The sequence below is a fragment of the Leuresthes tenuis genome, unplaced genomic scaffold (genome assembly GCF_036924035.1).
Source record: "Leuresthes tenuis unplaced genomic scaffold, fLeuTen1.0.hap1 SCAF_21, whole genome shotgun sequence".
Lineage (NCBI taxonomy): Eukaryota > Metazoa > Chordata > Actinopteri > Atheriniformes > Atherinopsidae > Leuresthes > Leuresthes tenuis.
In genome coordinates, this window is record NW_027325375.1 from 11,242,807 (window position 1) to 11,258,020 (window position 15,214).

At 38.8% G+C, this 15,214-nt stretch overlaps 1 protein-coding gene across 1 annotated transcript; it reads left to right on the plus strand.

Annotated features, from left to right (window-relative positions):
- Positions 1-15: 15 nt before the first annotated feature.
- On the plus strand, positions 16-6,600 carry LOC140279698 (dual specificity protein kinase CLK4-like). The gene is made up of 10 exons (XM_072374858.1): positions 16-122; positions 894-960; positions 1,190-1,303; positions 1,510-1,676; positions 3,653-3,747; positions 3,847-3,976; positions 4,061-4,143; positions 4,229-4,308; positions 6,228-6,318; positions 6,396-6,600. Exons 1-10 carry the CDS (start codon positions 110-112, stop codon positions 6,552-6,554), a joined length of 999 nt encoding a protein of 332 aa, XP_072230959.1. The 5' UTR covers positions 16-109; the 3' UTR covers positions 6,555-6,600.
- The last annotated feature ends 8,614 nt before the right edge of the window (positions 6,601-15,214 follow it).

The following is a 15,214-nucleotide window of genomic DNA, read 5'->3' on the forward strand; positions in this document are numbered from 1 at the left end:
TCTCCGGGATGAAGCTGTCAGTGCTGACAATGGAGTAAATGAGAATAAAGAGGGAGAGGCATGTGACGATGATGAAGAAGGACACCTGAACTATCACATTGGCCTTGTGATGAAAGAAAGATGTACTCAACTCAAATCTTTATTTTTTTTGTCAGTGTCATAACTTTGATATGTTGACTTTCTAAAATGGCATCACAAAGGAAACAAACTCCATCTCATGAAATTTATTTGATGACTGCGGAGTGACTGAAGGTGTCTTATCATAGTTAAAGCTAACTACCCTTCATCAAACTGACAGAAATGGAGAGATCAAAATGTAAAGCTGGTTAAAATGAAAGAAAAGTTTGTTGTAGAGTACAAAAGTATGGCAGGAAAGCTTGTTTTAGAAGCGTGAAAACAATTTCTTCTTTTTCCTGATTTTCAGTTGTAAGTGGCAGTTGAAGATGATGACGTGCCTCTTTAATGTTTCCTGAAATGCATTACATCCTGTTAACAAATGCGTGACAGAGCCTGGTTGATTACAATGTATACATGGGGTTAGAGTTAGGGTAGGGTCCAGTTAAACATTTGCCTATAAGTTTGAGAGTATTATTAAGTCCTGTATGCCCTTTTATGAGATATGTAGATATTGTTTCATCCCACTGTCCCAATAGTCTGTACTACTGTGAGTATGATTCTTAATGACAGACTTGGCCTCCACTTTTCTCCATATGATATTTCTTCAATGATGACCTAAAGTTATGACCACAAGGTCTGCTGTATGTTTACCTTTCTACGTTACATTGCTACATTATGTAATCATGCTGTCAAGACAATTTGGCTGGATGCAAAGAAAAAAGTTCACAATTTCATAAACATCAGCCAATTAAAATAAATGTGTCTCTGTTCCCTAGATGAGGTGGTCTCTACACTAGGAGAAGGAGCCTATGGAAGAGTGGTTGAGTGTATTGATAGACACAAGTAAGCATGCATGCTTACTTACTAATCTTTCTACAATCTACAACTTTCTAATAACCCGGTGTGCTAAAATTCTCAGAACTAACCAACCAGTTTCCACCCATCATGGAAACAACCTAAAACTGTAAACATTTAATCTTTGTGTAAAATGCACACTTGGTGTGGGTGAAATCATATTTGTGGCATTATTTATCTATTTCTTTCATCTGTTTGTGTGCATTTGTGTGTTCAGAGAGGAGCATGTAGCTGTGAAGATTGTGAGGAACTTTGAGAGTTTCTGTGAAGTAGCTAGATCTGAGATCGCAGTGCTGGAGGAGATCAAAAGCCTGGATGATGACAATATATTGTAAGTGTAGCTGCTTCAGATTCTTGAAATACATCCTGAAGTATAACATTGTTCTCTGAAAGCATTCAACTTCATGTCTGGTGTAATTTATTTTTAAACTATAGGCTTCTGTGATAATAGCAGGATTTTGCATTTTATTTCTTCTCCCTTACAAACATCAAAACCATACATCCTACGATAATGGATAATTTCCTCTCTTATGCCAGTGCTTGTGTGAGGATGCTGGACTGGTTCACGCACGAGGGGCACATCTGTATCGTGTTTGAGCTGCTTGGCCTCAGTACCTTCGATTTCCTCCAACAGAACAACTTCCTCCCATTCAGCGTGGAGCAGATCAGATACATGGCCTTTGAGATTTTCAGAGCCGTCTCCTGTAAGTTAAGTCTGTGCTTCTGTGAAGTCTGTAACCTCTGACCCCAACATTGAAAGTAGTTGGTCAATTTTTTTATTTAATTATCTTGTATTTTAAAGAGGCTCTTTTTGCAGAAAGGAACAATAAAATCCCTATGCCATGAAATATATATTTCAATGACTGTCACCACAGTTAGATCAACAGCAACTGAAACATTTGGGTGCCATCAGATATAAATACATTTAATTTATCCCCTCTTTTGCAGGAGAAATGTAAAAATAAGCAAGTGCAAAAAAATCGAGTTTTATTGAATTAAACCATCTGTCAATACTTAAATGACGCAGTCAGTTGCATCAAATACTTGAAATTTGTGTGAGGGAACTTACAAGGGAGGCAAAGGGATCATGCAAATGATACAGGCAATGGTCAACCTTAGATTAAAACTAAACAATTAAGCACAGTGGAACAAGGTGAGTTCTTTGAATGTAGTAAATAAACATATCTATTTTTTTCAACCAAAGGTACTGTATTCTCATTTTAAAAAAAAAACTCTTTGGGTTTAGTCGATGTTCAAAAAGATTTCAATAGCCCAGAACCGCAACCCCGCTGTAATCTAATGTAATCTAGTAGAACAACTGTCCACATCAAAGTGTTATTTTTCCATCAGCAGACTCAAACATAAACCCGTCACCATCTTTTTTCCCCACCTGTATTATTATAATCTTCTTGGGGCAGCATTCCAGCTGTCCCATTTAAGGGTTTACAGACTGCAGCTACATTTATTTCAATTGGAATTTACAGACTACGAGACTTGAAGGATGGAGGTGGAAGCAGAAAGAAAAGAGGATGGCTCTGAAATGCTACAGGGCCCGCAGAGCTGATTGTAAAGGCCTCCAGGCAGATTTCCTTGACCTTGGCAACAAATGATGGCTGAAATGTGATTGGTTAAATGCTTTAATATGAAAATACACATCTGGAATCAGCACAACCAAGGGAAAAGCTATGAAAAGAAGCAGACAGACTATTTGGAATAAGTTTTTCATGGACCAAATGTAATTAACATCAGTCTGTGATTCAGATATTTTTTAGGCCAGCAGAGAAGGCCTTGCAGGCCCTGACAGCCCACCACTGGACCACACAGAGATAAACAAGACAAACAACCGTACACGCTCAACTCACTCCTAGGGACAATTTAGTGACACCAATTAACCGAACATGCATGTTTTTGAACAGTGGGAGGAAGCTGGAGTACCCGGAGAGAACCCATGCATACACGGGGAGAACATGCACACAGAAAGGCCCCAGCTGGGATTCAAAACAAGAACCCTATTAACCCTGTTAAGCAACAATGCTAACCACCACAGCACCATGCATCCCCCTTGTTTATCTCCACATGCAATTTCACATCATGCTGCATTCATTGTACATCTGAATTTGGAGATCAGAACTCTGTTCTTTTTGCCTTTTTTCTGTGCTATCAACAGATTTTTTATCAGCAGCTATACATTTTACTTAAGAAAGGAATAAGCTAATTATTTTTATAAGATCAAGAATTTCAGATTTAAAAAATAAGATCAAAGATTTTAAATGAACTTGGTTTAAAAGGCGGAAGTCTGGGTTGATAAACGTTACTTAAGGTCCCAAGAAGAAAACTTGACTCTGTTTTCTTCTATTTTGTTTTTAAGCCAAGAGTATGAAATTTGGAGTTCCGTGTTTCTATTTGTTATTAAATGCAGTATAAATAGGTATGTAGAAATGCAATGCAAGAACCCACCATTCCCAACACATCTAAATACTGGTAAATCCTCATCCAAATGAGCAACAGTTACAAGCATTAGCCTCTAATGGCTGCTATGAACAGTAAAGACATGATTGAAAAAGGAAAGACAATTGAAAGAAGACTGATAACTCCACCCTGCTTAACTCACTTGGTAAGAGGAAAACAAAACACACTGAACACTGAAACGAGAACATTGCGAATTTTTGTGTTTTTACAGTCCTGCATCGTAACAAGCTGACACACACAGACCTGAAGCCAGAGAACATCCTGTTTGTTTGCTCCGACTTTGACGTGAAGTACAACCATGAGAAAGTAAATGAGTCCACGGATAATACAGAAACAATCATGTGTCATTTAAAAGTTTGTCAAGCAGTGATCAATATTTGGCTGTGTGTCGTATGTGTTTGTCAGATGTGTGAAAAAAGGAAGCCAATGAGTCTAGATGTGAAAGTGGTGGACTTTGGTACTGCAACATTTGATCACCAACTCCATGAGTCCCTAGTGTCAACACGCCACTACAGAGCTCCAGAAATCATTTTAGGTATGCTCACATATTCCACACATAACTTCCTCACACAGAGAATTATCCACATTTTTTCTTTCTATTGTGTGTTTTTCTGTTTAGATCTAGGCTGGAACCAGTCATGTGATGTTTGGAGTCTGGGCTGCGTTCTCATAGAGTTTTACCTTGGACGAACACTCTTTCCGGTACACAAACGCACACTCTCCCTCTCTCAGGCACACACAGAAACTGTTGTTAATTCTATCCTGATAATCTGTGTTATGGTTTCAGAGTCATGATTGTAAAGAGCACCTGGCCATGATGGAGAAAGTCTTGGGACCGATTCCTTTACATCTGCTAAAGCAGACCAGGTAGCCATGCTCACCTGTCCATAAATAAATCATTCATGTAAAGCCATTTTTGCTCATTAACACTGGAGATTTACATGACAGTGAGTGGACAGTTTGGTGTTGACTTTTTCCACAGTTTCTGTTCAAAAGATAAGCTTCACAGCATGAAATTTTGTGCTCTTGCAGGAAGCAGCACATCTCCAGCACAAAGTATGCTGAGAATAGCAGATGAGGCTACATGTTGTGTTTATATGAGTACCGCATATGTCTGTACATATCTACAATGGCAAGGAGCAGGCAGAAATCAGCAAACAGGTCAACAGAGAGGAAAATGAAGGAACAAGTCTTACCAGCATGTACAAATACTTACTTACACACAGGTTGCAAATCCTCTAGAATATTTTCCCGCTACATTTGCGTATTGTCTCAATTGCCAATCTTTCAGAGATCTTGGAAAATCTCTCTGAGATCTCCAGAGCAAATCCTGTGGCCGTTTGAGCTAACACATGCCACCACTCCAGTACATCTCTAGAATACTTTAAAGGTGGATTATAAGACTTCATAATGGGACAATTTTACCATGCAAGGTGTATGTTTCCATTCCTATTTTAGATTAATTTATTATAAATTAATTTATTGAGTCTTTCTTTTTTTTCAATTCCACAGTTTATATTATGTATTTAGCTCAGATTTTAGCACAAACATGGTAGCAAACATATCAATGCTGTAGCCCTTTTCTCTTATTTGACTTCCTAGTTTTAAAAAAATTCCTTTTAACCTGCCGCTATTCCTCGTTGGTAATTCACACATACCAAACAGAGACTGCTAAGCACCATATTAATACATACATCAAGTAGAGATTGTGGAATCAGCTGAAAAAAGTTATAGTTAAAAACTAAACCACATCTACAGTAACAATACAAGCTTTACTTAGTGCAAAGTTATGCATCACATGTCTGTCCTTTTCTGCCTAAAACTGTTATGTGAATATTTGGGCATGAGGAATATAAACCAACTATGTATGTGAACGTTTCAGTTGGAGGACTTTTTGGCATCAAGATATAAGTATTTGGTTGTTGCCACAAAAGCAATGTAGAGCATTAAGATGATGCTCAAATCTCAAACAACACAAAGTTTTGTGTCATGATTCCGATTAAGATCATTTTTACTGACAGTGAAAGTCTGTATGTGTTATATTTTCTTGTGAAAACACCTACTTTTCCACCTCAGCCACCGTTTTCTGTTAGGTGTTTTAATGCACACTTTTATAAGAATTTCAGGATTGTGCACATTTAAAATACCGGGAACTCCGGTATTTTTAAACCTAGACCTTATTTCTGGCATGAAATACGTTTATCTACTCACCGAGAACAGTTTGGTGAAAGTCGGCGTCCTTCGGAAGCTATTTAGATAACTCGCGTCGTCCCAGTAGAGTGCCTGTGTAGAAATCCCTCCGTTAGCTCTCCTATAGCTGCAAGTAGCCCCATAACAGCACCTATGAACTAACAGAGCTATAGTACACGTTCGTTCATTCATTCTTCTTAAAGTATTGGTGAAATAAAGACAGATAATGCCTTATTTAGAGGCTGCATCGTCCCTGCCCCGTTTACTCCGTTATATGGGTATACGCCGATCACGAGTTATCTAAATAGCTTCCGAAGGACGCCGACTTTCGCCAAACTGTTCTCCCTTTAAGAAAGCCCCCCTACTGATGCGCGCACACACACACACACAACAACAGCTGTCTGCATGCCGAGAGTGAATTTATACTATAGACTGAGAGGAGAGAGCACCATAGGTCATCCTTTGGTGCTTTTCACTCCATGTGCTCTTTTCAGCTGTGAGCATGACTTGATGTTAAGTGCTGACAGGAAGGAAGTAATAGATTTTTCATACTTGTTTGTGCCTCACTATAAGCCATATGCTTGTACTGTGTGTAGGAAGCAGCATTATGTGAACCATGACCGCCTGAACTGGGACGAGCAGAGCTCCTCTGACAACTACATCAAAAAACACTGTCAACCTCTCAAGGTACACAAAGTGATCGAATTAACCAGACAGCTGCATCCATAAGCAGCAGGAAGCCATAGTAACTGCTTCTCTTTCAGCAATACATGCAGATGAAGAGTGAGGAGGAGCGACAGCTGTTCGACCTACTCAGCTGCATGTTGGAGTATGATGTCTGCAGACGGATCACTCTGGAGGAAGCACTGTGGCACCCGTTCTTCAGGCCACTGAAGACACAGAAGCAATCACAGTGCAGCTAGCACACACACATAAACACACACATGGCATCTACCTCAGCTTGATGAGTGCTTAACTGTTTAGACCTATAGTTCTGTGTTGGATTACTTTGTTTCACTGATAATTTCAGAGAACATTCCTGTTTGATTTGAAATGATTTTGTAGACATCTCATCTAGTCTGACACATGGTAATCATACAGTAAGAATTATAAGCTTCCATATTTTCATCATGGACTAAAAGAGGATGGGTTAGGGTTAGGGTTAGGGTCATTGGACATAGTCACCCAATGTGACACTTGAGTATGAATGATGCTCACCAGGAACTAGCTAAAAAACATCTGTGTCCAACAGACTCCAAAATCAAAACATGTCAACTTCTCTCGTGAAATATAGTCTGGGAATTTTTCCCTCAAGACATAATGTAATTCGTTAGATTTGCTTTCATCACAGTAACTCCAAAATTAGATTGATAGTAGGCCTCAAAAGAGATGCTTTGACCAATCAGGTTTATGTATGTCTCTCTTCCTCCACCTTTTCATCCAGAGACAGGGTCAATCGAATAGTCTATTTTGCTAAGGAACCTTCCTAAGTGAGTGGAATGACCCGGAAGCATCTAATTGGCCGCCACGATAAGAGCTATTGCGACTAAATGCTCCCTAAACGCTAACAAAAGCTCCAGTGCCTCCTTATTTTTCTCTTTTAGCATCGGAAGGATAAAAGGAAGGAGATTAAATAAAAATTTAAAAAATACTCTTTATTCTAAGGAGAAATTAGGTTAACAATAAATAAGATCGTTCTGTCCCACATTTCCTTGCGGCCGCAAAGGAAATTATTATTTTCATCCAGTCATGTGGATAAACATGTGGACAAGAGGGTGAACAGAAGCATCTTATGATAACACTATATTTATTTATTTTTTCTTTTAAAAATTTTTCTAGAGTCAACTTCCAGTCAGAATACAGTCATATTCTTTATTATATCTAATGAATAATCTATGACATAACCTTGGAGTAGCAACATAATAAAATTGCAATAAACAAAGTATCCGAGGCAATTGCAAAATATTTCATGTACAGCTGTGATTTCAGTGCTCCATACCCACATCACAGCTTAGTGTAGATGTGGTCAAATTCTTGTTGCAGCGCGGCCGTTTTTTCTACAAGTCCTTAAAAATCCTGAATCCTCAATTCTTGAAGTCCTTAACCCTTTATAGTGCAAGTTACCATATGTAATCACTTGCACATCTTCTGATCCATTGCTTTAAAAATTTAACATCCACATGCCATGGCAATAGAATAAAGTCACTTGACTTTCTCCAGGGAAAGAAAATGAGCTTAGGTAATGATTATATGATGTCATTTTATTGACTATTAAATCAGACGCATGGTTATTTTTGTCTTAAAAAATACCATTATGATGACGGTCAAATGCTGAACTCAAGGCTTCAAAATAGCACTTCATATTCTTTGCAATGGGTGACACCATGGTTGCTACATCCATCTCATTTATAGAATTTAAATTCTATAACAATTTTCTTTGTACATTTATCATATTTGAGTGTCTTAATTGTGTTTTATATTATGAATCTTCTGTTTGTATTGCTGATTCAACTTGTACTTTGATAAAATATTTTTTCCCTCCCATGAAATGTCATTATTTGCATGTGAGCGTAAAGCCTACAAATCATATAATGAAAATGAAACCATCATTTACAGCAATCAGTCATGACATTATAACCACTGAGGGCTAAAGTGAGCATCACTTCTCATCTTAATCCATTGCAATGTTCTGCTGGGAAAACCTTTATCCTGGGACTCATGGATTTCACTTTGACCTACCTAAACATTTCTGCAGACCAATCATCCCCCACAGCTGTGATTACAATAACAAGCAGATTTCTGCAGAGGGACAGCACCAAAATCTTGTAAAAACAGCTTAGGATAGGCTAAAAAAAACGTCTCAAAGAGCTTGAGGTATTCCCCTGGCTTCTAAACTCTCTAGATACTAATTTCATGGGATCTGATAGCATCCATGAGAAGCAAAGTCAATACACGAAGACCCTCCCCACAACCCACAGGGCCCAAAGGATCCTTTGCTAAGGTCCTGGTACAAGACACTGCAGGACACCATCAGATGTTCCTTGACCACACCTTAACTGGTCAGGTCTCTTTTGGCTGGATGAGGAGAGCACAGTCAGTAGGTCTACATGATGAGATTAACTCGATTATAGTTATAGTTGGGTTATGCTCCTTATTTGAGCAAGAGTAATTATCCTTGGATATATGGTGGTGAATGAATCGAATCACTGGCATACCCCGGTACAATAGGTGGCGCTGTACCCATTTCAACTATCGCTAAAAGAGCCACTTCCAGTTGACTTCTTCACCAACAACAACAACAAACTCAGGTAATCGAGAAAGATGGTGAACAAAGAGCAAGATGAAGCTACGTCCCTCTACGTTTAGTTTGTGATGAGCATGGTTATAGCACAAACGCGATGCACAACGGCGCATTCTCCATCGTGTTGTTTATTTCTTTCCGAAGGCAGTGACAACAACAGTAATATCGTCTCATTTGACTACCAGGTGATGATACTGGGAAAAAAATTTCTACATGCATGTTTAGTGTACGTTTGGATCAAGTTATCTCGCGGTCTTAATCTGATGGCGTGTAACCTGATCCGATTTTTTGTCAGATGAAGGTGTCTATATGAACTTAATAATCTCAGTCTTATTGTAATTTAGCCATTAATCCGATTGCACTCATGTAACCCACTGAGTATATTAGGCATGTGATGATGATGTTGTGGCTTCAAGGTAAACACAAGAAACTTGTGCGAAAGAAAAAAATGGACCAGACTCAGTGAAATTTCCTATAATCCCTATATAGACCAGTGAGCAGTGAACATCTCATTGGGGTCATCAGGTGGGAATCTCCTTTCATCAGTGTTTCATCTAGTTGGGCCCACGACACCTCCAGGAGGCTAGATAGTGATGACTGGCGTCCCGGAGACACTCCCCTAATGCCAGCCATCACTGCTATTCACACCACAACAACCATCTTTTTTTCAACCACATGCTACCGCAGCCTCTCACCAACTGCACAGCAGTCATAGCGGGGTGGGGATACAAACCCTGGTTTGGATAGGGGGTAGAAACAAAAGAGGCAAAGAAAAGTAGGAATGGGATTCAAACCCTAGTTCGGCCCGGGGTAATGAAAGTATAGAGGGTGCCAGAGGGGGAGGCAGGACAAGACACTAGCAGATTCAGCTGACAAACTCACCTTAACAGTCCTACAATCACTAAAAATGCCAGCAAAAACAAGGCCATATAGGCCAGCTCATCTAAAATGGCTGCCTGGTTTCAAAAGGCTCACATGGGCCACACCCTCCACTTAAATATATCCTGGATTTCTTCCTTGTTTCTTCCAAGAGTCTGTTGACCCTAAGTAAATGGTAAATGCTAGTTTATAGCTAGTCTAACTGACCACTCAAAGCGCTTCACTACATGCCACATTCACCCCACGCACACACACTCATACAGCACGTCTTAAGATTCATAACTACGTGCTTTCTAATCATTCATACACATTCATACCCCCAATGATACACTGGGGGGGCAACGTGGGGTTCAGTGTCTTGCCCAAGGACGCTTCGACATGTAGCCCGGGGAAGCCAGAGTCGAACCACCGACCTTCCGATTGGTGGGCGACCAGGCTACATGGTAAGTGCTACAAGTAAGTGCTCCCCCTGCTGGTCCCCCAGCTACTATTGCTTCTTCTGATCCAAATCCACTGACTGGACTTTACTGCCTTATCTTGCCACACTTCCTTCACTATTTTCCTCACACTCTGTCCACTTACACCCAACTCCCTCAACAATGAGAAAACAGACTTTGCAACAAATCCTCTACTTCCTACTTCCATTGGACATATCCTCACTTTCCATCCTAGCTGCTCTGCTTCTGTCCCCAATTCCACATACCTAAGCTTTTTCCTTTCATATGCTTCTGCTACTAATTCCTCCCAAGGAACAGTCAGCTCTATGAAATAGATTTTCATTCTACTCCTAGACCACAAGACTATATACTAATACTTTATTATATTTGTAGAGGCTATTTCCTGGGGAACAACAAGCTTTCCTCCTAAATCTACCTGCATCTCCCAATCACAAGCATCCTCTAAGCTGCCTTGCCTCCCTATTGTCTTATAAACTTTCTCCCTCTCTTGAACAAACTGAAATGCCACTCTCTTCTATATATCATGGCTATATATCGTTTGTATTGCTTTGACTTTGCCATTCTACACAGATTAACTGAGAATTTGTCACTCCTGAGCTTCATGGTCTTCTAGGTTAGAGCTTGATAAATGGGACACTAAAATCGTGACTATAAACACATATATAATGGCAAGTGGAGCAAAATTTTCTAGCAAATATTTACATATTTCCAGTTAAAACAGAAATTAAAGAGGATTTTTACCTCCCAAAAAGCACAGGCTTCCCTGGCTGGTTGACTCCAATCAATGGAAAACTCTCAAATGCCATTTTAGAATACAATCAAACGTTTTTGTCATTGTTGTCCCAGAGACTTCTGTGTAAGTGATGTTTAGCTTAAGAGAGAAAACAAAAAATATTTCATTTGATTTCATTGAGATTTGAATGACTTCAGAAAGACTTTGTAAGGTGAGCCATAAGACAATCTCCTGTGAGTATTGGACTCTTTCTTCAGTGTTGTTAAGATAATCTAGTTAATCATCCAGAACGCTGCTGCTAGAGTTTTAACCAGGACTAAGAGATCTGAACACATCACACCAGTTTTAAAATCTTTACACTGGCTTCCTTTCAGTCACAGAATAGATTTTAAAAGCCTACTGATGGTTTACAAATCCCAGAACGGTTTCAGTCCAAAATACATCTGTGATATGTTCAGAGAATATAAACCTAGCAGAGCTCTTAGATCCAAGGACTCAGGTCAGCTAGTCCAATCCACAGTCCAGACTAAACAAAGAGAAGCAGCATGTAGCAGTTATGCTGCAAACATGTGTCTATGCATGAAATCTGCACGGTATCTTTTAACTTATCTTGACTGTTGCTTGTTTTTATTAATTTTAATTAATTTTAATTTTATTTATTTCTATTTATATTCTTTTACATATTTTAATGCTTTTTCTGCTCCCTGTTGCAATGCTTTTATTTTATGTAAAGCACTTTTAATTGTTTTGTACATGAAATGTGCTATACAAATAAATTTGACTTTGACTTTAGTGAGTGTTGAGTATTTTAGAGTGAAGCAGCCTTGCAAGTGGTTCATTACCCAGTTTATCCCACATTGTTCAAGTTGGACTTTGATCTAGTTTTCCTCGTAAGCCACAATTTAGATACAAGTTACAAGATTTTTCTCTATACATAGGCACTGTGTAGCTGTAGACACCAAATACAGAGCTGCCAAATCTAGATTTATAGTCAAGTAGTCACAATTAGCAGTGAGGGCTGCACAGTGGTGTGCTGGTTAACAGGGTTCAGGGTTCCATGTTCGATTCCCGACTGGGGCCTTTCTGTGTGGAGTTTGCATGTTCTCCCTGTATATGCGTGGGTTCTCTCAGGGTACGCCGGCTTCGTCCCACCCCCCAAAAACATGCATGTTAGGTTAATTGGTGACACACAAAATTGTCCCTAGGTGTGAGTGTGAGCACCCAGCCAATGGGAAGCACGAGACAGTGTATTTCTCGTGCTGGTCCCAAGCCCACATAAATGGTGAGGGTTGCGTCAGGAAGGGCATCCGGTGTAAAACGTGCCAAATCGATGATGCGAAATTGACTTGCTCTGGCAGTCAAGAGGACGAAGGAATAAGAAGAAATTTGGAGTATGTGGTAAAAACAACTTACAGAATGGAGCACCCACATTGCAACAAAGACAACCTATTAATTAACAAAAGGAAATTGGGCAGGTAATGTATGGTAATAATGGCAGGTGTCCAGAGAGAAGCAGAGATGAGGTGACTGGAAAAGCAAGGGAACCATGAAGCCATCTAGTGGTGAGGCAAGAAAATAATAAGAATGGTCATAATAATAACAATGTTGAGCTTTTATTTCAGTTTAAGAAATCTTCCAACAAATTTAAGACTTTATCAGAAAAAAAAAAATATGCAAGGTCATGTTAAGTTTAATTGGCAGCTCTTTTGCAAAGTTTCAGGTTATTGCATATGCACTGTGGCTTTATTGTATTATTTCTTGGTAGTAAGTTGACTGTAAAAACTGTACACTAACAAATTTTAACTGCATAGAGTAAAGGCAAAGGTGAGAACTAATGGTTGCTTATCGTAAAGATCATGAACAGAACAGCAGAACAACTGCTGCACTGAATTTCATGAAATTATTAATTTAAATATGAATCAGGCTCACTTTTGTGAAAATTGCAATATAACGTGTTGGCCTTGGTGGTGGATGAATTGCCTCAGTGTTCTTGTACCTCGCTGGGACACAAACAGGAAACAGAAGAAAGTGATACAGTGCCAGTGAGGTAAAATCATCAATTGAGTCTGTAAACTGTAATGGGCACCCTGCTAAAACACTGTATGTCTGAACCAAAGAGCTGACAACACTTCTTGCAAACACTGAAGCCTATCAGTTAAAAGTAAATATTTGCCAACTCCTCATAGAAAAAATCTATGATATCATGTTGTGTAACTGCTTTGTTGATGCAGACAGATGACACGTAAAGTGGATGATGATCATCAAGATTCGGGCAGCCAAGGAAGTTTCCATGACCAAATAGTTATTCAGGTATAAAATATTATGTGCTCCATTACAGCCACTCAGATAAACAGGCAGACCATCTCCTATCTGAGAGCCATCAGTTTAAATGAGTAGATGCAATAAATGGGGATGAAACAAAGTGGGTCAGAGGATCGAGGCACATAATCTAGGTTTAATGTCATGGGTTCCATACTGTTTCACAACTTTCACTTCATGCTGGTTTACTCTATGAGTTTGAGAGGAAAGTTTAACTCTTTGAATTTCTAACTTTTAGGAATGTTTTGATGTTAACCGTTATCAATGCACCACTATCTTTGGATCCTACAGCAAATATTTTGCTGTTGGAAAGCCTTTGGTGAAGAGTTACAGAAGCATGATGCCAGAGTAGGTTTAATAACATCAGTACTCCAAAGTTGTTTTTTTATTGTACTTTAACTAAATCATCCCTAGTTCCACATATATGTCCTGCATGTGGTATAATTCTACTAATATAAGTAACAAAAGCAGAAGTACCCTGTACCATAGTATTGTACCATCATCGCCTTGTGCATGTTCAGGGTGGAAGATTTGTTTGAAGAGAGATTTCATCTTTTGGTGTGCTTAACAAGGCAACTTTCTCTTTTAAATTGGCTTTGTATGAATTGGACTAATTTGGAATTGAATTAATTGGACCTGATTGGATTATAAATACTTGGATTGTAATTGGCTTGAATTGGGCTGTATCTTTGAAGTGCCTTGAAATGAAATTTTTTTGTGATTTGACGCTATATATCTGTATATCTATATATAGATATACAGATATATCTGTATACAGATATACATGCGTTTCAGGTTTATGCTCCTAAAATCTGGAATAGTCTTCCAGAAGATGTGAGACAATCCTCAACTCTGACAATGTTTAAATCCAGGCTGAAAACAGTTCTATTTAGCTGTGCATATGACAACTGAAAGTGTTTTATCTGCACTCTTCACTTTTTATTAATTAATCAATGATTATTTTTTATATTTATGGAATGATTTTATTTGCCTTCTTCTGATTTTATGTAGCTGTAAAGCACTTTGAATTGCCTTGTGTACGAATTGTGCTCTACAAATAAACTTGCCTTGCCTATATAAGTAAAACTGAATTGAATTGTGCTAAATTGTACAAATCACAGAAATACCTGTTTCTGGTTTTACTAGTTCTAGTTGTTATTATAAATACATGGCTGTAGAAAGAACAGACTTAAAAGTAAGGTTAGTAACAGGAAATTACATTTTTCTTCTCGAAAACCAATGCTAACATTCCTGTCATACATTCCTGTTGTATGACTGACTTTCTATCCCACTCTCTTATGGGATTTCCTCAGGCTGCACTCATGCAGTGTCTTCTGTAGGTCTCTGTGGAATATCAGTCTTACAGTAAGTGTGCATAAAGGGCTCAGAAGAGTCTCCACACAGAAACATGCCTGAACCCCTGTTGATTTATGCAGTGCACATGTTAAAGTCTGTGAAACTATATTACTGAACTTCCTGCCCCCTACAACAACTGACCTCTGACCCCACATGTTCCACTGGGAACTATGGAACGCATTTCTAATTATAGTGGTCACTTCTATGAGCGTTCATTTTACAGTTAGTCAGTAGAGTGAACATCATTGTGGAGAAGTGGATGTCTTATTATTAGTGTAGAGTCCAAAATCTAGCGTAAAAGAAAAGATACAAAGGTTTTGACTATAATCTTGAAAGAACTGGACTTAAAGGGACCGGACCGAGTCAGACTGACTGATAGTCCTATTGTATGTACTACAACAGGATAAACAAACTACTTCATTGCATCATATTTAATGGTAATGCTTATTTTCTCTCATTACCAGTCATGTGTATCAATCAAAGCTTTGTTGGTACAATCCATTCACATTTTGTTTTGTGCCGTTTCTCTTGTTTCTT